Source organism: Bos javanicus, chromosome 24 (assembly GCF_032452875.1).
Source record: "Bos javanicus breed banteng chromosome 24, ARS-OSU_banteng_1.0, whole genome shotgun sequence".
In the NCBI taxonomy this organism is placed as follows: Eukaryota; Metazoa; Chordata; class Mammalia; order Artiodactyla; family Bovidae; genus Bos; species Bos javanicus.
In genome coordinates, this window is record NC_083891.1 from 21,068,539 (window position 1) to 21,094,231 (window position 25,693).

Below are 25,693 nucleotides of genomic sequence, written 5' to 3' on the forward strand. Positions count from 1 at the left end.
CTGGAGGAAAGCTCCCCCGGCAGATCTCGGCGCCCGGCGCGCACCAGGACCGCGTCTCCGCCCCACTCCCGCCCCTGCGAGCCCCGCGGCGCCAGCGAACAGGCGGACCCGCGGACCCGCCCGCCGGGGACGGGGTGGAGCCGCACTGCGCATGCCCCGCAGCCGAGGCCGGCGGAGGCGGTGGCTCCTGGCAGCGCGCTGCGCGCGGCGCTAATTAGTGATTGTCCTGCTCCCGGGAGGCGGCGGCGGTGCCGCGTGGGGCGCGGCTAGCCGGGGTCTACGCGGCGCTTCCCCGACCGAGGGGCAGCCGGGCCGATGAGACCGCCGCCTCTCCGTGCCGTGTAGAGATCTCTAGGGAGACAAGTAAGGGTCGGCTCCGCACCGCCGGCGGGAACTTGAACCGGCGCGCGGGAGCGGGCCGGGGGTCGGCGAGGCCGCGGAGAGGTGAGTCCCGCTGGTCTAGGAAGGGTGGGCGGAGAGGGGAACCCCGCGGGGCCGGCGAGGCCGGACTTCCCAGTTTGGGGTGCACAGCGGGCTTCGGGGTCCAACGGGGAAAGGAAATGGTTTGTCCTGTTCATCTCATTTTCCGAGAGAGTACTATGGTGTTTAAAAATAAAAAGCCCTTCTAGGCAGTTTTGCGAGCTCTTTCCCGTTTTCTCCGCTCACCCGTTTCTCCAGGCCCTTTCCTTCTGCTTTTTTCTCCAGCACACGCGGACTTGCGGGGATGGAGATCCGCTGGCGGGTCTGGGACCGCCCTAAGCATCCTTCCCTCCCTTGGGAAAGGCACGGAGCTGCTCCTGAGCCATTCGTCCGTGCTGTCCCCACCCATCTCGCTCCTCGTGTATTTCTTAAAGGTTTTCTTCTGCCCCTTAAAACTTCGGGCCCCAAGGATTGTTCTTTTAGGAGTCTAGCCCGGTGATAGTGCGCACGTCCTCTTTTCACAGAACGATAAGCAGCCGCTGTGCAATACTGCTGACAGCGTTTGGAGCACTTCCACATACATCCATGCTAGTGGTTTCCTCTGTCTCCGTATGAAATAGGTGTTACCAACTGGTCCAAGGAAGAAGCGCTGAAGGTGGTAGAGCTCAGTTGCTCCTCTCCCTTGACATCTCACTCCCCTTATTTTCACTGGAGGCAGACCAATTTGGTCACGATCACCACCCATCATTGGTACTGGGCATCTGCTGACTGGGTCCTGAGATATTAGTCTCGCTGCTTCTTTTGGCCTATACTTGGGTCTGCTTAACTGAATTCTGCTTTTCAATGCTCAGCTGGATCCCTAACTCCTCTTTGGAGCATAGTTCTTTGGTTCCCAGCAGTATTGTGCAGATGAGTGATAGCAAAATAAGAGCAACACAGTTTTTTAATAAAGTTTTAATTTCCTTAAAGAACTATTACTGTGCAGTCATTCAAAAATATGTGATCACTTTGTATATACTCACATGGAAAGATGTCATTTGTTGAGTGGAAAAACAAAAGATCCCATTAGTATGATTAAGGCGCACATGTACCTGAGTATGCATGAGGAATTCTCAAGAAACTGGCCAAATTAGTTGCCTCTGAAGAATGGGATTGGGGGAGAAAGGCCTCAAATAGATTTATATATGGTTTAAGAAAAAAATGTTAAATGTGACTTATTCTGATTGCCATATTTACCTTTTTTGCTGTTAAAAGATTGTTCTATGAAATGGTGGTGGTCGTGGTTGAGGTAGCTAGTTTGGGTTTTGTGTTCTCTTGTTTTGAATTCTTGTTTGAAACATGATATAATGCCAATATGGCTGTGACCACATGGGTCCCTCCAGTCTCTGAATTACTATTGCTTTTATAGTGTTAATTACAGAGTCTTAGCACTCAACTGCTCTCCAGTTGTTTCCCATGTTTCAGCAATGCAGAGGTAGAGCCTAGGACTCCAGTTTGGTTTTTTGTTTGTTTTTTGCAGTATCTAGGACTACACTGATCACTCTAGATGGTGCTTTGTTAAACTTGGTTATTTGATTAGACATCAGTTTTCAGCATGAGATTTCTTAATTCAAATTGTTTTGGAAGTGAAGACAAGGTTGTTTCTTTCCTTTCGTTTTCTGTCTTCTTTAGGAAGGTGCGATGGCGAGGAATTTATCAGTGATCTTGATCCTGACCTTCACTCTGTCAGTCACAAATCCCCTTCATGAAGTAGGACCAGCCACTGCTTTCCCTCAGACCACTGAAAAAATTATTCCAAGTTGGGAATCTGGCATTAATGTTAACTTGGCAGTTACCACACGGCAGCATCATCTACAACAGCTTTTCCACCGCTATGGAGAAAATAATTCCCTGTCAATTGAAGGGTTCAAAAAGTTGCTTCAGAATATAGGCATAGATAAGATTAAGAGAGTTCATATACACCATGACCATGAGCATCACTCTGACCATGAGCATCACTCTGACCATGAGCATCACTCTCACCATAATCATGCTGCTTCCAGTAAAAACAGTCGGAAAGCTCTCTGCCCAGACCATGACTCTGATGGTTCAAGCAAAGAGCCGAGAAACAGCCACGGGAAGGGGTCTCATCGATCAGAACATGCCAGTGGCAGAAGGAATGTTTTAATCAAGGAGGGTGTCGGTGCTAGTGAAGTGACCTCAACTGTGTATAATGCTGTCTCTGAGGGAACTCACTTTCTCGAGACCATAGAAACTCCAAAACATGGGAAACTTCTCCCGAAAGATGTGAACAGTTCCACTCCACCCAGTGTCACAGGAAAGAGCCAGGCGAGCAGACTGGCTAGTAGGAGAACCAATGAATCAATGAGTGAGCCCAGAAAAGACTTTATGTATTCCAGAAGCCCAAGCGAAAATACTCAGGAGGTAAGATGTTTCTCGTTATTTTAATCAGTATGCCTGCTGTCTATCCTGTCATTGCTATTCTCTCTAAACTAAAAATAAAATGTTGAGTTCATTGAACGGGGAATTTCTCCTTTCTGAGCAAGGCACTTAGCCCAAAGTGTCTCCACTATGTTGAAAACATTCCTGATAAAAAACTTGTGGGGTAAGTTCTTCGGTAAGAATAATGCTGCCTGGTGAAGCTATTTTCTAATATAGAATTTAAAACATATGAAATTATTTTGGGGGAGAAAATCTTTAAAGGTGAATACTATTAATTAAAAAAAAATACATAAAATGGAAGATCGAAAGAGCAGGAGTTAGAATTCATGTTTTAGGGAAAGGTGTGGTTTAAAGGGCCAGAGAATGCAAGAGCAGCTTTGCCTCCTTGACAAAGGGATCACAGTGACTTGTAAGGTGGGTGAAATTGGAGATGCTACCTAGAGTGACGTGCTGGACAAGTGAAAAGTCTGGGCAGTGAGTCCTGAGTTCATGTGTTTTTCTTCTCTGAAGCTAGACTTCCAGGCTGTACACAGTTTGCCTTGGCTAAGAGATATCAACAACAAGGCATTAGTTGGTATACATTAATAGGCAGAACTTAAGTATTTCATTCAAACCATCACATGACTACTAATTCTGGGATAATCCTACTAATGGTCATTCCCATAGCAACACTAGTAATAAAGTTTGTTTAGAGTAGTATTGGCCAAGAATTGTGGGAGTTTAAAATAGCTTTTAGAAGATGAGAAACAGGTGCTAGTGCCAGTGGTTTTTTGTGGGTTTTTTTGGGTTGGTTTTTTTTTTTGTTCGGTGAGAAGAGGGAGCTTACGTTCTCCAGCAGAGATTCTCTTCAAACTAAGCTTGTCATCTAATTAAATTTTTGAAACAACTGCCTGCCGGTGCAGGTTTGTCTCATTAACCAGTGTTGTCCTCTGCCAGAGTGAGTAATCTACAGATTTAATATTCTCTCGTTGTGAAGTGTTATTTTGCCAAGTATGTACACAGCACTGAGCTAAGTTTTGCAAGTACAGTCACTGCTGGAAGAGTGACATGCCTTGGGCTTGTTTAGACCAGGTATGATAGCGTTAGTACAGAAACAACATATTTCTCAATCTTTAATGAACCCATCTTGAAATTAAAGCTCATTTCCTTAATAGGTTTATACAGTGAGTTAACAGGCTTGTGAATGTCTGTTTATCCTCAAACTTTTTCGTCTTGAGACTTTCTCCAGAGGTGACTAGTGATGTGCTTCTCCCAGGAAGAAATAAGCAGAAGAGATGGGAAATCAGCCCTGTGACAAAGTATCTCCAGGTAGCTTGAGGCAAATTCCAAAGTACTTAAAACAAAAGTTGGTCTTGATTTACCTTAAGTAAAGAAGTAGCTTCAGTAAGGAAAGGGAGTTTTGTCATCAACAGCTTTTTTAGATTCTCTAATGGGAATGCCTTTCGGTGATTTCACTGTTTATTTCTTTTTTCTTCAGTGTTTCAATGCGTCAAAGCTGCTTACATCTCATGGCATGGGCATCCAGGTTCCATTGAATGCCACCGAGTTCAACTATCTCTGCCCAGCCATCATCAATCAGATTGATACTAGATCATGTCTGATTCATACAACAAGTGAAAAGAAAGCTGAAATCCCTCCAAAGACCTATTCTTTACAAATAGGTAAAATTGCCTTTTTTATGTAAAAATAATTTCCAGTAGATACATTTATGTTGTGTTTTTTCCTTCTATTTACATCAGCCTACTCATTTTTCAGCATAATTCCAAATATATCATCTTAATTGTTCTCTGCCTGGGATGTGAAGAAAGCAAATGTGTTAGCTTTACCCTAAAAAAATAAACAAAAACTAGAAAATACATTATATAGTAACTTGTCTGAGGTCCTCCCACAGGATATGTCAAGGTCATTCAAAAATTTTGGGTTCTGTTGAAACATATACATTACCATGTGTAAGATAGATAGCTAGTGGGAAGTTGCTGGGGGCTTTCTTGGTGGCTCAGTGGTAAAGAATCCACCTGCCAATGCAGGAGACTCGGGTTTGATCCCTGGGTCAGTAAGAGCCCCTGGAGAAGAGGATGGCAACCCACTCTAGTATTCTTGCCAGGAAAATCCTATGGACAGAGGAGCCTGGAGGGCTACAGTCCAGGGGGTCAGAGAGTTAGACGTGACTGAGCACGTACACACAGGAAGCTGCTGTACAGCACAGGGAGCTCAACCCAGCATTCTCTGAGGACCCAGAGGGGTGGGGTGAGGGTGGGGCGGGAGAGAGGTTCAAGAGGGAGGGGATGTGTGCATGTTTATGACTGATTCACATTGTTGTATAGCAGAAACCAACACAACATTGTAAAGCAGTTATCCTCCTATTAAAAAGTTGGGATTGCTTTGTATGTTGTCACATTGTTTAGAGAAAGGTCAGAGTTGTTTAGGAGCCTAATCCTAGTGTGCTCTTATTAATACATGAAACCAGGATACAGTCTGCTGTAGTGTAAGTTGTGTTGCTCAGAACCTATAATGAAAAATTGATTGCTTTGTTCACTGAGGATATTACTGATTCCCAGCTTCCTTTCCTTTTCTCCTTTCTTCCCTCCTTTCCTAACGTTTTCCTCTTCTTTCTCATAATTTAACTGTTAAGGGAGTCTGTAAGCACAGTTCCCAAGTGGTTGAGAGTTCATCCTTGGTAACCATACCTTCCCCCTCCTTCACCCTCAGTTCAGTTCAGTTGCTCAGTCATATCCGACTCTTTGCGACCCCATGGACTGCAGCATGCCAGGCCTCTCTGTCTATCACCAACTCCTGGAGCTTGCTCAAACTCATGTCCATCGAGTTGGTGATGCCATCCAACCATCTCATCCTCTATTGTCCCCGTTCTCCTCCTGCCTTCAATCTTTCCCAGCATCAAGGTCTTTTCCAATGAGTCAGTTCCTCATATCAGGTGGCCAAAGTATCAGAGCTTCAGCATCAGTCCTTCCAGTGAATATTCAAGGTTGATTTCCTTTAGGATTGACTAGTTTGATCTCCTTGCAGTCCAAGGGACTTGCAAGAGTCTTCTCCAACACCACAGTTCAAAAGCATCAATTCTTCAGCCTTCGGCCATCTTCACAGTCCAACTCTCACGTCCATACATGACTACTGGAAAAACCATAGCTTTGACTAGATGGACTCTCGCTGAAGAATGTTCTCCTAGGTTATGCCTTTTGCCCAGAGGGTTCAGTCACGTTTGATCCAGCTTCTTGGTTATTGCTCTGTTACCACAGTTCTGTTCCACTGCATTTGTATTTCTTTAGCTCCACTTTTTTTTTTAATTTATTTGTTTTTAATCGAAGGATAATTGCTTTACGGTATTGTGTTGGTTTCTGCCAAACATGAACACGAATCTGCCATAGGTGTAAACTTCCCTGCTTTTACAGATGATTTTATGCCACTCCACAGTCTCTCTTTGAAAGTGTGTCAGTTGTTTGCTTTGTCCTTTGCTCTGTCTTGTTCTCTTTGACAGCCTGGGTTGGTGGCTTTATAGCCATTTCCGTCATCAGTTTCCTGTCTTTGCTGGGTGTGATCTTAGTGCCTCTCATGAATCGAGTGTTTTTCAAGTTTCTTCTGAGTTTCCTTGTGGCATTGGCTGTCGGGACACTGAGTGGTGATGCTTTCTTACACCTTCTTCCACATGTAAGTAAATAATTTATCCCATTAGTGTGTTTTATAGGGCTTCCCTGGTAGCTCAGTTGCTAAAGAATCCACCTGCAATGCAGGAGACCCTGGTTCGATTCCTGGGTAGGGAAGATCCACTGGAGAAGGGATACGCTACCCACTCCAGTGTTCTTGGGCTTCCCTCGTGGCTCAGCTGGTAAAGAATCCGCCTGCAAAGTGGGAGACCTGGGTTTGATCCCTGGGTTGGGAAGATCCCCTGGAGATGGGAATGGCTACCCACTCCGGTATTCTGGCCTGGAGAATCCCATGGACTGTACAGTGCATGGGGTCACAAAGAGTCAGACAGGACTGAGAGACTTTCAGTGTGTTTTATTATTCAACATTAAATACTAATACATAATGCATGCATCTATAAATACATATATTGAATATATGTATTTTCAGTTTGTGCTCTGTATTGATATGTATAAAAGGCTGGAAATTTAGCTTCTAGGAGCGTTTGCATGGGTTGTAGCCATGACCCCCAGTCTCACCTTGGTGTGCACCACACCTGGTTCCCTAACACGCAGTGACAGAAGCTCCTGCTGCACCCAGCTGCGGGCCACGGGGGCAGGGTGCCTGGATCTCAGGTGCTGGCCAGGGCCCATCACCCAGCCTGGGCTTCTTGGAAGCACACTGAGAACAGTGGTAGGGGCTTTTCCACTGGATGTATGAACAGTAGACACTATATGCCTGTTAAGACTTATTTGTGGCCATGGAGAAACATTGGAAATACCCTCTACCCGTACATTATGAGAATCGATGGAGAATGTGTCTGTCTTTACACTGAATAGATCCACTCCACTGAAGTGCCATCGTGCATTATATATGTTAAGCTCTGGGTCACTGCTGCTTATTGGTAGTTTTACTTTTAATATCCTAAACTTCCCCTCATTCTGAAGTAGAACGTTAATTGCCTAATTCTGAATGGTTTCATATTTGACGTTAATTATCTTAGCCAATTTTTCTGACATGTGAAGCAAATGAATTTATAAAATCCGTATTATTTTGCCTTTAGTCTCATGCAAGTCATCACCATAGTCACAGCCATGAAGAACCAGCAATGGAAATGAAGAAGGGACCACTTTTCAGCCACCTGTCTTCTCAAAACATTCAAGAAAATACTTATTTTGATTCTACATGGAAAGGGCTGACAGCTCTGGGAGGCTTGTATTTCATGTTTCTTGTTGAACATGTCCTCACGTTGATCAAGCAATTTAAAGATAAGAAGAAAAAGGTAAGAAAAACTGTACTGAGTACTTACTATGCATTGGACATTTATTTAGAGCAGCACTTGAACTGAACTGTTAGCAGAGTGTTTCCAAGGTATATGATCTTCATTTGTGAGGAGGTTCAGTACCTTTTTGCTCTCAGTAGCATTCATGGAAGTCAGTAACCCTGGACTTCTCTGTCTTCAGTATTCCCTTCAGAGTCACTGGAAAGGGTAAACATCTATATAAATGACCAAACAAGGCATCGATGGTGGCGGTGGTTTCACGGATGTGTACTTACCCCAAACTCTTTGAGTTATGTACAGTAAGTATGTGCAGCTTTAAAATGACTCAGTAGCTAAATATTATGTTTTGTTTGAAAGACTATCTGACTCACTCAGACTTGCCGTTTGCAAAGTGCCCGCAGAAATAATATGAAGCTCAACAGTAGACTCTATATCTGGTGAAAATATCTTTGGAGTTGCCTATGGTTATCTTCCTCTTCCTCTCTGATGTGACCGGGTAAATCAGTCAAAAGATTGTCCCCATGGGGACGCTTAATAATGACATGTACACATTTTGGCCATTTGTGTGCTCATATTCTGGTCATTTGATGTTGACCAAGAGAGTTCCAGAAAACCATCTATTTCTGCTTTATTGAGTACGCCAAAGCCTTTGACTGTGTGGATCACAATAAACTGTGGAAAATTCTGAAAGAGATGGGAATACCAGACCACCTGACCTGCCTCTTGAGAAACCTGTATACAGGTCAGGAAGCAACAGTTAGAACTGGACATGAAACAACAGACTGGTTCTAAATAGGGAAAGGAGTACGTCAAGGCTGTATATTGTCACCCTGCTTATTTAACTTATATGCAGAGTACATCATAAGAAACGCTAGGCTGGAAGAAGCACAAGCTGGAATCAAGATTGCCGGAAGAAATATCAATAACCTCAGATATGCAGATGACACGACCCTTATGGCAGAAAGTGAAGAGGAACTAAAAAGCCTCTTGAAAGTGAAAGTGGAGAGTGAAAAAGTTGGCTTAAAACTCAACATTCGAAAACTGAGATCATGGCATCTGGTCCCATAACTTCATGGGAAATAGATGGGGAAACAGTGGAAACAGTGTCAGACTTTATTTTTGGGGGCTCCAAAATCACTGCAGATGGTGGCTGAAGCCTTGAAATTAAAAGACGCTTACTCCATGGAAGGAAAGTTATGACCAACCTAGATAGCATATTCAAAAGCAGAGACATTACTTTGTCAGCAAAGGTCCGTCTAGTCAAGGCTATGGTTTTTCCAGTAGTCATGTATGGATGTGAGAGTTGGACTGTGAAGAAAGCTGAGTGCCGAAGAATTGATGCTTTTGAACTGTGGTGTTGGAGAAGACTCTTGAGAGTCCCTTGGACTTCAAGGAGATCCAACCAGTCCATTCTAAAGGAGATCAGTCCTGGGTGTTCATTGGAAGGACTGATGATGAAGCTGTACTTTGGCCACCTCATGCAAAGAGTTGACTCATTGGAAAAGACTCTGATGCTGGGAGGGATTGGGGGCAAGAGGAGAAGGGGACGACAGAGGATGAGATGGCTGGATGGCATCACCGACTCGATGGACATGAGTTTGAGTGAACTCCGGGAGTTGGTGATGGACAGGGAGGCCTGGCGTGCTTCGATTCACAGGGTCGCAAAGAGTCGGACACGACTGAGCAACTGAACTGAACTGAACTGAAGATCTTCTTGGAGTCAGAGTTCTGTATGATCATTTTTTTCTCTGCATCCCTGCTACTTCTTCTAAATTTCCAGTTTTGGTTTCTCTTAAATTGAGCAAGAGGTTACATACTTGTAAAGCTATTTTAATGTAGAAAAAGATTTATACAGTGATTGCCTTATGTAATTGGCAACTTGCTTTTGAATCTTTCAGAAGCATTCAACTTAAATTTTCATGGCAGTAACTCTTTTCACTGGCATTTCATAGTCTGAATAATATGTAATTAAATCATGCACTTGGAATAGCAGGTATAGCTGGCATGAAGAGACTTGAAAACTAACATAGTTGATTCTTGCTGAGCTTAGAGCTCAGGTTGGGAACCCAGTGCATGTGAGCAGAGTAGCCTCCTCCATCCTGTGAATATTTTCCCTTATGGATTTTACAGTCACTTAAATCTCAAACTGAAGATTTTGAACCCTTACTGAATGTCAGTTTACAGGGAATAAGTGAAGCAACAAGAGCTGACTCCTTAATACAGGAAGTCTTCCATGTCCCCATTGTCCCTGCTGCTTCACTTGGGTAGCTTTGAGGATATATCCTCCTCCTCTGCATTCTCAAGGATTTTTTTTGCAGGGGAGGGGTTTGTTTGTGTTTGTTTGTTTTACTGCATTTCTATTTCAGATGCCATTCTAATTTCAGTGTAATTTTCTAGTTTTACCTAAAAAGTGCTGTTTATTACCCTGGTGCTCTAACATAGGACTCTAAGAGGTAGGCTGTCTATAGCAATACAGATCAGTGTTTTTCAGACTCTTTAAGTTATAACTATTTGTGAGTTGTGAAATCAATCTTGTGTCTTGACCCATGTTTTTAAATGTAACAGTGATATTACAGTGCATTCTATATATTACTCTGTTACATATATATTATTATGCATTGTAGTTAACGAAGTTTGGAATTTCTGTTCTCAGATAATTTCTGCTAGCATGTGAGCTTTCAAGGGCCAGGACCGCTCCATCTTCTTTACTGCTATATCTCCATTGCCTCGAATAGTGTCTGGCACATAGTAGAGGATTGATAAATACTTGTTGAATGTTTAAGAAGCATTAAGGGCTTCCCGGGTGACAGTAGTGGTAAAGAACCTGCCTGCCAGTGCAAGTAAGATGTAAGAGACGCAGATTCGATGCCTGAGTTGGGAAGATCTCCTGGAGGAGGGCATGGCAACTCACTTCAGTATTCTTGCCTAGAGAATCCCATGGACAGAGGAGCCTGGCGGGCTAAGTACAGTCCATGGGGATGTAGAGTTAGACACAACTGAAGCAACTTTGCACACACGCATAAGAAGCATTAAATAGTAAATAAGCATGATTTCTAAGCAAAGACTTCCCACAGATGTTTCACAAACATTTCATGTTCTCTTCCTTTTTAGAAACTATTGCATTTATCTTTTTTCAAGGGCATCCAGATCTTAGTGTTACTTATATAACAGTTTTAAATCTCATTTAGTTCTGTCAAAAAGAAAAAACTACTCTTTACATGGTAAGCATTGGTAGCTCTTCAGACCCATCAGTTTAGTTCAGTTCAGTTCAGTCACTCAGTCATGTCTGACTCTTTGCAACCCCATGGACTGTGGCACGCCAGGCTTCTCTGTCCATCACCAACTCCCAGAGTTTACTCAAACTCACATCCATCGAGTCAGTGATGCCATCCAACCATCTCCTTCTCTGTTGTCCCCTTCTCATCCCACCTTCAGTCTTTCCCAGCATCAGAGTCTTATAATGGAACATTTTACCTAGGATTTCCCTTAAGACATCCATATATGTCAATCTCTTTATTCAAATTAGGGTTGAATCACATACTTGGTGTGGGGCACCCCACTCCAGTACTCTTGCCTGGAAAATCCCATGAATGGAGGAGCCTGGTAGGCTGCAGTCCATGGGGTCGCACAGAGTCGGACACGACTGAGCGACTTCACTTGCACTTTTCACTTTCATGCATTGGAGAAGGAAATGGCAACCCACTCCAGTGTTCTTGCCTGGAGAATCCCAGGGACGGAGCAGTCCTGGTGGGCTGCTGTCTATGGGGTCGCACAGAGTTGGACACAACTGAAGTGTCTTAGCAGTAGCAGTAGGCTCTTAACGATATTTCTACCTCAGACTTTCTTTCTACCAGATTCTCAGGTTTCTTGCTTAGGCTGGAAACCTTAGGCTGAAAATCATCTATGAATCCCCCTCATCCTCATATCCAACCTAGTTTTATTAAGTGTATCCAGAAGTGAAATTATTTGTTTCTCTCCATCTTCCTTGCTGTTGTTCTGGTCTAAGCTCGGCTTACCTGACTGACAGCAGCTGCCTCCTGACTAGACTGTCTACATTATTTTGTTACCCTCTTCTAATCCAGAGTGGAGAGGGCAGAGTGATTTTAAATGAGTCTGATGAGGTTGGACACCACTGCTGAAAATCCTCTGTCTCTCTCAGTCTCATTGCTTATAGGATGAAGTCCATAGCTTCATGATGGATGAAGTCCACTACAGGATGAAGTCCATAGTCCATGGTTTGCACTGTCTGGACTCCCCACTACCCAGCCTCATTACTGGCCGCCCAGTCTCTGACCTACCAGACCCCAACCACCTTGCACTTCTTTCAGTTAAAGAAGGGGCTGCTCCCTTTCTGCTTTAGGGTCCTCCCACATGCCATCTCCCTGCCTGGATTACTCCTCCCCCCACCCTTCTCCAGCAAACCCCTGCTCATCTTTAGGTCTTGGCATAAACATCACTTCCTGGACGAATCCTGTCGTGGGAGTTAGTTAGGTCTTGTTATACACTCTTGTAGTACTGTGTATTTGTCCTTTGTAAAATGTATAAAGTTGGCTTAAAGCTCAACATTCAGAAAACAAAGATCATGGCATCCGGTCCCATCACTTCTTGGGAATAGATGGGGAAACGGTGGAAACAGTGTCAGACTTAATTTTGGGGGGCACCAAAATCACTGCAGATGGTGACTGCAGCCATGAAATTAAAAGACGCTTACTCCTTGGAAGGAAAGTTATGACCAACCTAGATAGCATATTGAAAAGCAAGAGACATTACTTTGCCAGCAAAGGTCCGTCTAGTCAAGGCTATGGTTTTTCTTGTGGTCATGTATGGATGTGAGAGTTGGACTGTGAAGAAGGCTGAGTGCCGAAGAATTGAGCAACTGAACTGAACTGAAAGTGTATCAAAAATTGCAATCAAAGAATTGTGTAATCATTACCTGTATAAAACTTCCCTCCCTGTGGGTGATAAGCTCCATGGGAACAAGGACTGTGTGTATCTTGGTTTATGGTGTATTAATGTATTGCCAGGATTCAGCACAGGAAACGTTAGAGCCCCTTAATACTTGTGGAATGAAAGAATTGGTTAAAAACTAGAGATAGTCATTGCTCAACAAGAAATAAAACATCAATTAAGTGACTTAAAGTATCCTGAATTCACTTATTTTCACAAATATTTAAGTACTTCCTGTGTTTGAGGCATCATGCCAGGGGTAGGTATAAAGATTGGTTTGTGCTTCCTTTTAAAAACTCTTATAACCTAAAAATGTGCAGATATTTTATATACTGTTAGAGCTAAAAATGAAATCTCAGTTATGGTGGGGATTGAGTCATATTCAAAAGATACTGCAAATAAGAAGGTGATTGTTTTTGTGACTGTTTTCCTTATCTTAAATATTCTCCATAAGTCGGTAATACACAGGCACCATTGTTCTAACAGTGACCTTCATTCTTGGGTTCTGAGATATGGACAGTATCTCAAGTATGGTATTCAGCTGGTTTAAAAATCTAGTGATAAATTCAAGACTGACTACTAGGGTTTGTTTCAAAAGAGAAAACTTGGTAATGGCGTTTTATGACAGCAAAAGTATTTTAGTTTTAGTAACAAGTACGTATCAGTATCACAGTATAATTTTAAGTTATAAAAAGTGTGGCAAGTATGGGCTTTCATTGCCCAAAAGAGGCATTGGAGGAAACCAGGCAGGTGGTTAGCAGATCAGTACTTGCCAGGAGGACGTGCCTGTTCTGAATTGATGGCCTGAGGCAGAGCTCAACTTTAATGTGTGTGTGAGTCACCTGGAGATCTAGTTAAAATCCAGGTTCTAATCCATTCACTCTGGGGTGTGGCCTGAGATCATGCATTTCTAAATAGCTCCCAGGGGATGCAGTGCTGTTTTCATGAGAACAGATTATACTGTGTGACCTGAGGGACCAGCAGAAAGATGAGTGTGTGGTTTTTCTTTCATATTACTGATGCATCATCCTTTACCTTTCTGAACAGTTTCTGCCTAAAACAAACTACTAGGTGCTATGAAGTTAAGTGCAGGCCTTGCCCTTAGATGGGGTTTATTCCTTTAGAAGTCTGTTACTGTTGTCTTGTTCTATGAAATCTTTTGCTTAACTGTTTATCTGAAGGTGTATGCATAAGTAAACCACTTATTTCAAGTATTGCTTTTCCTTGCTGTTACAGAATCAGAAAAAACCTGAAAATGATGATGATGTGGAGATTAAAAAGCAGCTGTCCAAGTATGAATCTCAACTTTCAACAAATGAGGAGAAAGTAGATGCAGATGATCGTAAGTCCTTATAAATCTGAGAGCTGGAGGGGAGTCCATTGCTCTGTGATTTGCAGGCAACTCGGACTATCTGCAAGAGATGGGACCATATTCCAACCCCATTAACCTTCCCCTCCCTCTTTTTTTATTTTTTTGGACTGTGCCACGAGGCTTCTGGGATCTTAGTTCTCCAACCAGGAATCGAACCTGGGCCCCAGCAGTGACAATGCCAAGTCCTAAGCACTGGGCCACCAGGGAATCCCTCCCCTCTTTTTAAACTTATACTTTCTTTTAATTGCCAGTAAGTTGGTTATTTCTATGTATATTTATATGTCTTCTTTCTATAATTTTTTTATTTTGAGGTAAATTCAAACTTAGAGAAAAGTTCCAAGAATAGTATGAAGAATTCCTCTGCCTCTTCCTGTATTCCCCAGTTATTTTGTGTACATTTATCATTCTTTCTCTCTTTCTCTGTATATACATACTACTCATTTTTTTTCTAAACCGTTTGAGAGTAAGTTACAAAAGTGATGCTTCTTTACCTCTAAATACTTGTTATATTTCCTAAGAGAAAGGACATTCTCTTATGTAATTACAGGTCAGTGATCAACACCAGGAAATTAAAGCTGATACAATGCCATTTTCTAGTCTATAGACAGACCATTTTCATGTTTTTCCAATTGTCTTAATAATTTCTTTATACTCCCCTAACCCCCAAAAGGAAAAAAAAAATGATCCAGAGTACAATTCAGGGTCAGATGTTGCCTCTTATTGTCCCTCATTTTGAGTTTGTTGTTTTTGCATCAGGTTGATCACTCGGGGCAGGAATAGCACAAAGTGTGTTACATCCTTTTCAGTGACGTGACCTGCCTCCCACCATGATGCTGGGTCACGTAGCGGTGGTGGTAATTTTGATCACTTGGCTAAGGCTGTGTCTCCTGTGTTTCTTCACTGTAAAGTTACTGTGTTACTATGTTTCCTAGAGCTTGTTAGCCTGGCATTTCTTGTTGGACAGGCTCAGTTAAAATTAAAATTTTAAACCAAATGCCTCATGATGACCTTTGAGGTCCTGCCCTGCCTTCCACTTCCCCGGATGGTTCACTCTGTCCAGCCTCACAGCCTCCTTTTCATCCTGTGAGTATACCAGATCTGTCTCAGAGGCTGATACTCAGTTTCTCCTGCTTGGAGCACTTTTCTCCCAGGTCTTCATATAAACTCCTCCTATTGTTTCAATCTCAAACTCAGACATCTCCTTCTTAGAGGCCTTCCTGGCTCATCCCAATACAGAGGTCTCCCACTCACTCTCCTCATATTCGCCTTTTCTATTTTCTTCCCATGCTGTCCAGTGCCATACCTTATTTATACCTCTATTTCCTTGTTAAGTGGCTATCTCCCCCAAGAACATGAGCTTCCTGAAGGCAGAGACTTTGTTCTGCTCCACTTTGTCCTGGTGCCTGGCCCAGAGTAGACACTCAGTTGCTGACAGAGGAGGAAGAGCAGCTTTATTGTTGCTACTGGGCAGTCCTAAGACTTTCTGTCCACCCTTTGTCTCCAGCATTCTGCTCCTCTCTAAAGAGTGAGTGAAATACTTTGACTTGTCTTCCTGCATCTATTCCGTCTTTAGAATTTCCAGTGAAATTTATAATGATGAGAGGAAATAACTTTTAAAATTGGACCATAGTGTCAGGAATGCTCCCAGAAAAGTTGATGCCAGTGTAAAAAAAAGAAAAAGCAAAACCTATTGTTGCAGTTTACACAGATAAATGTTTCCTGGTGATGATGGTATTCCACATTCTTCTGCTTTTCCTTTTTAATTTTTGTTTGGCCACAATACATGGTTTGCAGGATCCTAGTTCCCTGACTGGGGATTGAACCCAGACCCTTGACAGTGAAAGTGCAGAGTCCTAACCACTGGACCACCAAGGAATTCCCCTCTTTTGCTTTCCCTTGAATTTTGAAAGAGAGGAACTCAGATGACAGAATTGTGCATGTTTTTTATTTCCAATTTTTCTGGAATATTTTTCTAAAATATTTTAAATGTCAACAGTGAAATATTTTTTTAAAATGTGTGTGCTGCTTTTATAATCAGAAAAAAAATACCTTGAAAAACATAGGGAGGCAAAAGAATTTAAGGGAGGATCTGGGGCAGTTACTGAAGGCTATCATCTAAAATCCGTTCTTAGTGAAATCATTTAACTTCTAAAATTTACTAAAACATACTGATGTTTTTCGTCAACAGTACTCTAAAGTCTAGTCTGCCCGGCAGGTGTATGTGAGAGAGTTGCCATGCTTTGAAGTCTTGTTGACTCTGTCAGTGGAGATTTTGAAATGTGCGCATTAACAGAGCCATTTGACTTTGTCCCAATGTCCTTTATGTTTACATCTAGGACCTGAAGGCTATTTACGAGCTGACTCACAAGAGCCCTCCCACTTTGATTCTCAGCAGCCAGCAATCTTGGAAGAAGAGGAGGTCATGATAGCTCATGCCCATCCGCAGGAAGTTTACAATGAATATGTACCCAGAGGGTGCAAGAATAAATGCCATTCGCATTTCCATGATACACTCGGCCAGTCCGATGATCTCATCCACCACCATCATGACTACCATCATATTCTCCATCACCACCACCACCAGAACCACCACCCCCACAGCCACAGCCAGCGCTACTCTCGGGAGGAGCTGAAAGACGCTGGCATCGCCACATTGGCCTGGATGGTGATCATGGGGGACGGCCTGCACAATTTCAGCGATGGCCTCGCAATTGGTATGTCTCTGTGTTTCAGCCCTTGTTTGTTGATCTCTGAAAATGCCACTTTAAGCTGCTGATTTTAGCAAAGAGTAGGTTGGTTTGATAAGGCTGTTAACATCCAAGGTTATCAAAATGTTATCTCTTCTTTGACTGCTTTGACAGTGATGTACTTGATAAATGTGGGATAAGATGAAAAAGTACTGGAAACTGCTTGGCCCCTTAACTAAACTGAAGTTACTTTCTCAAAAATTACTTTATCTGCAATATAAATAGTATGTATTATTAAAGTGAAAGTATCTTTTCCACCGTCTTTTCTATTATGCTAAAGGAATCTTCATCTACCTAATAAGTTTAAATTACTAATCCGTACCCAAAGAAGAATTACAGACTTTTTGTAAGTTGTGCTACCATTGAGAGATAATAGAATATTTATGATTTATAGTAATTTAGTGCAGGAAGGGAGGAGCTTCCCAGGTGGCACAGTAGTAAAGAATCAGCCTGCAAAGCAGGAGATTCAAGAGACAGTTCCTGGGTCAGGAAGATCCCCTGGAGAAGGGAATGGCAACCCACTCCAGTATTTTGCCTGGGAAATCCCATGGACAGAGGAGCCTGGTGAACTATAGTCCATAGGGTTGCAAAGAGTTGAACATGAATGAGCACTTGTGCACATACACAGACCCACAGAGTTCTAGAAGGAGCCATGGAAATAATTACGGAGCAGGTAGGCGAGGTCCGACGAGGCAGTGTTGTTTTGTTGCCCAGCTGAGATGAGCCCAGGCCCTGCTCCCCGCACTGCACTCTTCCTCCTCTGCACCATGCACTTCCTCCTCTGCACCATGCACAACTTAAGCGACACAGAAGGATGTGCAAATGCTCAGTCATGGTTGTAAGTAATCAGTTGTATAACGTGTTAACTTTTAAAAGCAGGGAGCTATTTGTCTTAAACCTCCCTTATCAAGACATTGAAAGAATAAAAGTAAAAAAGTCTAGTTACACAGTGGATTCCTCTGAGGCATGAAAACATATTTGTACTCTTGATTCCTGAGGTTTTTTCCCCTAAACCTTTTAAATCAGTTTGTTTTATATTTCTCCATAAGTGCTTTATGTGGTAGCAGTTACTTCTCAGGTTTGTGTAAGATCATTTAATCGCTTTAAGGCACAGCCCAACCTTCCCTTCAATCATATCTCCTTGTTCTCCTTTGGGAAATTGAAGCCTAATTGAATGTAATCTAAGATTAGTAATGAAGAAGTTACAGAGTGCAATTGAGAAAGTTCTGTTTATTCACAACCAGAATATAGTTTCTTTCACCTCATTGTATGTGCTATACAAATTTTAAAAATACACACCCACAAAATACTGCAGTGATTTTTTTTACACAGGTGCTGCTTTTACTGAAGGTTTATCAAGTGGTTTAAGTACTTCTGTTGCCGTGTTTTGTCATGAGTTGCCTCATGAACTAGGTAAGAGAACCCTTCAAATGGTATTTTCCAGGTGGGTAGCATATCTTGGTGTCACTGGCTTTTGCTAACAATAGTTTCCAGCAGGCTTTCTCATTTATGGCTTCTCATAAGTCTACTATCCTAGCTAGCTTTGTTTCTTACTAAGGACAAGTCTGTTTCCAGCCAGAATTCTAACCCTGCAACTCTGATTACACAATTGCCTGTGTGGGGTTGCCAAACAGATCCCTGAGCCCCATCTCTGGTCCTCTTCCCCTGCCAGATACTTTCCTGTATCAGCGTATGGTGACGTCAGTCCCTGTTTTCATTGTACACAGAATAGGAATAAGACCATAGGCAAATAAAGAGTCATATTCCATTAACAGAGAGAACTTGACAAAGAGAATGTCATTGGAACTAAAAAGAAAGAGAAGTTGACGAATTGTGTTTTGAATATTCTTTTTCTCTGTCACCAGAAGGCAATGGCAACCCACTCCAGTACTCTTGCCTGGAAAGTCCCATGGACGGAGGAGCCTGGTAGGCTGCAGTCCATGGGGTCACTAAGAGTTGGACACGACTGAACAACTTCCCTTTCACTTTTCACTTTCATGCATTGGAGAAGGAAATGGCAACCCACTCCAGTGTTCTTGCCTGGAGAATCCCAGGGACGGGGGAGCCTGTTGGGCTGCCATCTATGGGGTCGCGCAGAGTCGGACACGACTGAAGCGACTTAGCAGCAGCAGCAGGACTTAAAACCTTCCCAGAGTTGCCCTGGTTCTGTGTGTATCTCTGTTTTTCTTCTTACCGGTGGCCACACGCCTGTCGCACCATTCTCACCTTTGTCCCTTGGCGTGTGTTTTGCCATTTCGAAGGCCTCCCATCTTCCTGTTCAATGCTTGTAAGCCTCAACATCTGATTTGTGTTCCACATTCTAGATCCTTCAGGCTCCACGAAGCCTCTCTGAAGTACTTTGATCTTAATTTCTTTTCTTCTTTTATAACCAGAACATTAGACTCTTCAGCTCTTAATTATGATGCATATTGCCTTAATCATTTGCTGATCATTTCCTGTGTGTTCTCTACTCCCTCTTCCTGCTTGTGGTCATTTGAAAGCCCCTTGAAGACAGTGCAAGAGCTCAGTGGTAGATTCTTGGTATTGACATTCTTTGACAAACAAGAAACCTTAAGAAAAACTTTGGATAAAAGATATCTTAGTTTATAAAACTGATTAACTGTTAACCCTGGGTGATTCTTAATTTTGTCTTTTTTTTTCCCATTCCTCAAAAAAATTGGAGGATTTTTTAAATCTGGAAAGTCTTTTGGGTATATGTCTTAAAAATGATGTTTTTAATGACTTTAATTGCCTTTTTGTGTTTTCTGTTAAAGGTGACTTTGCTGTCTTACTGAAGGCTGGCATGACTGTTAAGCAGGCTGTTCTTTATAATGCCCTGTCAGCCATGCTGGCGTATCTTGGAATGGCCACAGGAATTTTCATTGGTCATTATGCTGAGAATGTTTCTATGTGGATATTTGCACTTACTGCAGGCTTGTTCATGTATGTTGCTCTGGTTGATATGGTAAGTTTTTAAGAAGTCAAATTACAGAATTGACTAACAATGAAATAAAAATGTTCAATGAAACAGCATTTTTTAAAAGAGTGTAGGGTAAATGTAGTAGCAGTGAGATTCTGTGCTCAACAAAGTATACAAAGTATACTTCAGGATACACAGAAGTATCTACCTGCTTCTGATGTGTCTTTCTGAGAGGAGAGTTTCAGTAATCAGGCATTGAATTGTACATAGACTTGTGAGAAACCTAGTACAAGCCACATACTGTTGGCAAACTGTGTATGCATCAGAACACTTAAAGGATCCTTAGTAACGGATAAAGGAGTCGTATCTTTTTGTCACCAAAGTCCACTTAACAGTCTCAGCCAGTCTTACTGCTAAGATTATATTTTATAAAAGATTTCCATATCTCTGAACTTTAAGTGAACCACATGTTATGTACAGATACAGACAGTAAGCAGGGTAATCAGTGTAGCTCTCCATTTTACAGTGGAGTAAACTGAATCAATATAATTTTGATTTGCTGAGCAGACCATGAGTAGTCATTGTTAATTAACTGTTAGGAAATGCTGTGTGACCTTATTAGCTAGATTCATGTTTTAGAAATTTGACTCATGGTATATCCAGCTACATAGAAAGCTAGTACAGTGTCCTGGAAGTTCTTCTAAAATCTGTGGTTCTGGAAACTTAAAGGTTGCTCTTTTTTTGTTTGTTTTAAAGGTACCTGAGATGTTGCACAATGATGCTAGTGACCATGGATGTAGCCGCTGGGGATATTTCTTTTTACAGAATGCTGGGATACTTTTGGGTTTTGGAATTATGTTGCTTATTTCCATATTTGAACATAAAATTGTGTTTCGTATAAATTTCTAATTAGGGTTTAAATGCTAGAATTTAAACTTAAAGCTATAGTTTGCTGTCTGTAGTTTGAATAGGTCATAGGGAGATGAGTTTGTATGATGCGATCCATAGCACTTAAGGTTAGTGGATTTTGTGATTTTTTTGTATTGAATATTGTCATTTGTTATGCCTATAAGGTCAGTTATGGTGGTAACATAAAGGTACGTTTTAATATTTAAGTTATTCTGTTTTGGGAATATAAGCTATATGTGCAATTTACCAATATTACCAGTTTATTGTATAAACAAGAGATTTGGCATGACATGTTCTGTATATTTCAGAAAAAAAATCTTAATTTTTTTTTTCTAGAACTAATTTAATATAGTGATTCCCATGCTGGATTTTAGGCCTCTGAAGAACTGCTGGTGTTTAGGAGTAAGAATACACATGAAGCTTAAGATACCAATAAAACTTAAACTGAATTTAAGCTAAGAAATAAGGAGAAAAAGAGAAGAATCTGTATGAATTAAGAAGTTATAGATTTCATATAAAAAATCAAAACTGGTTATTAAATAGAAGGGGAAATTTAGATATAAATGAAAAAAGACAGTATTAGTAAAGTACAGAGTACATTCATAAACATTTTTGTCAGAATATTAATTGTTCCAATAAAACCTCAGCACTTTTTACTAATTTAGTTGTACATTTAACTTTGTATAGTAAAGACATCTAAATATATTTAATAATTTGAAAAATACATCATTTGATCAAGAAATTCGAATTTTAAAATATGTATGGAGATATGCCAGATGAGTATGAGTAAGTTTATGTATTGTCAAAAGACTTGGATATCACCAAGTCATGTTATGTATCACCCAAAGTTACATTATTGGATGTTCTGGTTATCTGGTTTACCACTTGTCAGAGTATTAGAATTTCAATATATGTAAGAACATTAAAACAGTACTGATTATACTTTGACTTCTTGGATTCAGAAGGTAGTTTGGTATCTTTCAGTGCTTCAGTGTTGTCGTTGTGAGCAGTTGTCATTTTTATAGATAGTACTTTAGATGTACTAGGGTTGTATGGCGTTCTCTAGTTGTTGATTTTCTACAAAATAAATTCCCATGTCAGCTTCATATCATATATTCTGATTTTCTTTGCTTGTTTTTTTTTTTTTTACCATCTTAGCCATTTTTAAGCATACAGCTTGATAATTTTGCATATATTCACAATGTTATGCAATTTGTCTCCAAAACTTTTTCATCTTGCAAAACTGAAACTCTTCGTTTCCTTCCCATAGTAACCACCATTGTACTTTCTATTTCTATGAATTTGAGATGTTTGATTTTCTTAAATATAACCCAGACTATATATACTTGTCAATTCATTTATATTATTGTATTAGGTGGCTTTATTCAATTTTTTACATTTTTATCACAAAGGGCACTTCAGAAAATACTGGTCCACAGTTTGTTCAAAGCTGTCCCTAACTTAGAAAATCCCCCCCAAACAAAAAACAAACCCCAGAACCTAAGCTTGAGAAGAAGCAATGATACCCTAGATTCTAAGGAGAATCAAGAACAACTGAGCAAGACTCTACAGCCTGTGTACTGAAAGACAGTTTTGGACCAGCATTTCTGTTCCCCAGACCAAGCGAGAGGGGTCTGACTAACGAGAATTACTTGGATTGGGGTGGGCAGCAGGAGTGCTTGAAAGGATGAGATGGGACGTCTCCTTCTCAGGCTAAATGATTGCTGTGCTCCAGAAATCCACAGACCCACCCTGATGCCACTGCTGGGTCAGTGCAAGATGAAATTCTGGACATTGGAAACTGTTCCTCCAGGAGTTTGGGAGATGGCTTGTACCTACTTCTTTCATAGAGATTTTGAAGATGGAAGGTGTGCTGGACCAGTTCACAAAACAGGAAGATAGCAACCATAGTTTGCACTCCAATTTGAACTCAATAGTGAGTATATAGAAGATTTAAGGAGTTGGTTCCCACGGCTCTGTGTGGGAAAGATTGAAGATCAGAGGACAATGCAGAAACTATAGAATATGAACCAAAGGCTGTTTGTTTGGGGGAAAACACATAACAGACTGATAGAAAATTAAAAGGTACAAACAAATAATATCTTGAATAAAGAAGGAGACATAAATAGAGATGTAGTAGATCCAAACAATCATTAATTGTTTGGATAATTAACAATCGTTAATTATGAATATTTATGGAAAAAATTGAAAATCAGTAACTTAAAATCACCACCACATCACAGTTGTTCCAGGCCTCCCTCAAAATAACACCCTTTTGCTGTATATTTACCAAAACTTCAAGCAACACATATTATCCAAGTAGATTATGGGATTAGAAAAAAAAAATTCATCATGTTAATTGAGATTAGTGTAACCTGATACAAAACCATTCTGGGAAAAGCAATCTGCCTGGTACCTTAATACTCCCTATATGTTCTTGCAGCTAAGTCAAGAGTAAAAGGCCCTGAAAACTCTGCCTGGGCCAATTATCAGTGAACAGCCTTGAAAGATGAGGCGTAAGACAAAGAGCAGATCTTGTACAGGAGAGATGGTTTCCCCAAGCTCGGCGTTCCTCAGTGCCACACACACTCAGTATGTGCACCATCCACCTGCAACCTTTCCCTTTGCTTCTATGAGACCTGAAGCCCAAGAGGGTCTTAAATGCTGCTCATGCTGCTTGCTATGCTGTGAACAGTAAAGTCCATTGTGTCCCAGAAGTTCATGTCTTATGCCCCAATCTACAAGACAAACAGGCTAACTTATAGCTTCTAAATTGGATAAAATTCCAGACCTTTACAAAACCTCATAGTATAGTACAAAAAGGGAAAGCAAAAGCGAATGCATGGTCACTTCAGTCGTGTCTGACTCTTTGCAACATTATGGACCATAGCCCACCAGGCTTCTCTGTTCATAGGAAGAATTTCTTCAGGCAAGAATACTGGAGTGGGTTGCCATGCCTTCCTTCAGGGGATCTTCTCAACCCAGAAATCGAACCCACGTCTCTTACGTCTCCTGTAAGAATCCTAGATGAAACAGCAAATCAAACTCAGAAGTGTATGTTTCGATCAAGTAAGGTGGCCCTGGGAATACAAAGATGCCTAATCAGAATACCCATTACCGTCATAAACCATGTTAACAGAGTGAAGTGGAAAGATACAAATTTAATTAATATAATTCTCATTCAGGATTAAAGAAAAGCATTTCAGCATATTAGAAACAAAATTACTAGAATTTGAGAAGTCTAGAAACTTGTCTCCTTGAATATCCCCATCGTATCAAGTCAAGGGTTTAAGAAAGAGTAGCAGTGGAGGGGAAGGGAGATGTGCAGAGAGGGAGGAAATGATAAAGACCAAAAAGAAACTCCTATTCCAAAGATGGAGTGGAACTTGAAACTCCCAACTTATATGTTTACATACAAAGTATAATGAATAAGGAAGTAGCAAGCTGCCATAATTCTATCAGAGAAGGCAATGGCACCCCACTCCAGTACTCTTGCCTGGAAAATCCCATGGATGGAGGAGCCTGGTGGGCTGCAGTCCATGGGGTCACTAAGAGTCGGACACGACTGAGCGACTTCACTTTCACTTTTCACTTTCATGCGTTGGAGAAGGAAATGGCAACCCATTCCATGTTCTTGCCTGGAGAATCCCAGGGACGGGGGAGCCTGTTGGGCTGCCATCTATGGGGTCGCACAGAGTCGGACACGACTGAAGTGACTTAGCAGTGCCATCTGGAAAGCCCAACCCTTTAAACAATAATTCCCCTTTCTTCCCTCCTTCAGCTCCTGGCCTACTTTCTGACTCTACTTACTGCTTGACTATTCTAGGTACATCATATAGATGGAATCATACAATACAATATTTGCCCACGTGAGTCTGGCTTATTTTGCTCAGTATAATGTCTTCAAGGTTCATCCATGTTGAAGCATATGTCAAAAATTCTCTCCTTTTTAAGGCTCAATAATATTTCATTATATGTATATAACACATCTTGTTGATCAATTCACTCAGTGAAAACATTTGAGTTGTTTCCAACTTTTGGCTATTTCAGGTACCCTACTGTTAGTATGAACATAAGTGCAAATAGCAGTTTGCCTGCTTTCAGTTCTTTGAGGGGTATATAATATACCCAAAAGTGAAATTGCTAAATCATATGGTAATTCTATGTCTGTTTTTTTAAGAGTTACCATATGGTTTTCCACAGTGACTGCACGATGTCACATTCCCACTAGTACAAGGGTTCCAATTTTTGGAACCTCACCAATATTTGTTTTCTGTTTGTCTGTTGCTTTTTGGTAGTCACGTCTCATTGTGGTTTTGACTTCATTTCCCTAATGTCTAATGGTGTTGAGCATCTTTTTATGTGCTTATTGGACATTTGTGTATGTTATTTAGAGAATTGTCTGTTCAGATTTCTTTGCCCATTTTTAAATTGAGTTGTTTGGTTTTTGTTGTTGAGTTGTAGGAATTCTTTACGTATTCAGAATATTAATCCTTTATGAGATATGCAATTTGCAAACATAGTCTCTCACTCTGAGTTACTTTTTTACTCTGTTCATGCTGTCATTCAGCGCACACAAAAAATTATTTTGATGAAGTCCAATTTATCTATTTTTTCTTTAGTTGCCTGTACCTTTAGTGTCATGTCTAAATCATCGTCACGTCCAATATTATGAAGGTTTTCCCCTATGTTTTCTTCTAAGAGTTTTATGGTTTTAGCTTTTGATCCACTTTGAGTTAATTTTTCTGAATCGTATTACATAAAGGTCCAACTTCACTCTTTTGAATGTGGATATCCAATTTTCCCAGCACCATTTATTGCTGTCCTTTCCTCCACTGAATAGTCTTGACACCCTTGTTGAAAACCATACATAAAGTTTATTTCTGGGCTCTCTTCTATTCCATTGGTCTATATATCTATCCTAAAGCCAGCATCACACTTTTTAATTACTACAGCTTTTGGACCATATTTGTTTGAGTCTATTACTGAAGTTTTTATTCTATCTTTATTACTGT

The 25,693-nt window shown here is 41.2% G+C and overlaps 1 protein-coding gene and 1 non-coding gene across 3 annotated transcripts; one reads left to right on the top strand and one right to left on the bottom strand.

The window, feature by feature from the left end:
- Positions 1-239: 239 nt before the first annotated feature.
- Positions 240-22,019, top strand: SLC39A6 (solute carrier family 39 member 6). 2 transcript variants are annotated; one of them, XM_061399583.1, is made up of 11 exons: positions 240-444; positions 945-1,075; positions 2,092-2,844; positions 4,340-4,523; positions 6,356-6,525; positions 7,565-7,783; positions 13,967-14,072; positions 16,439-16,816; positions 18,182-18,262; positions 19,624-19,814; positions 20,526-22,019. In XM_061399583.1, the coding sequence occupies exons 3-11, from the start codon at positions 2,101-2,103 to the stop codon at positions 20,676-20,678; spliced, it is 2,226 nt and encodes a 741-aa protein (XP_061255567.1). In that variant the 5' UTR covers positions 240-444; positions 945-1,075; positions 2,092-2,100; the 3' UTR covers positions 20,679-22,019. The 2 variants fall into 2 exon arrangements, with proteins under 2 accessions (XP_061255567.1, XP_061255566.1); XM_061399582.1 differs by lacking the exon at positions 945-1,075 and having other exon boundaries at positions 260-444.
- On the bottom strand, positions 15,905-15,977 carry TRNAE-UUC (transfer RNA glutamic acid (anticodon UUC)). Its single transcript has one exon. It is a non-coding gene; the product is annotated as a tRNA-Glu (tRNA).
- Positions 22,020-25,693: the final 3,674 nt, after the last annotated feature.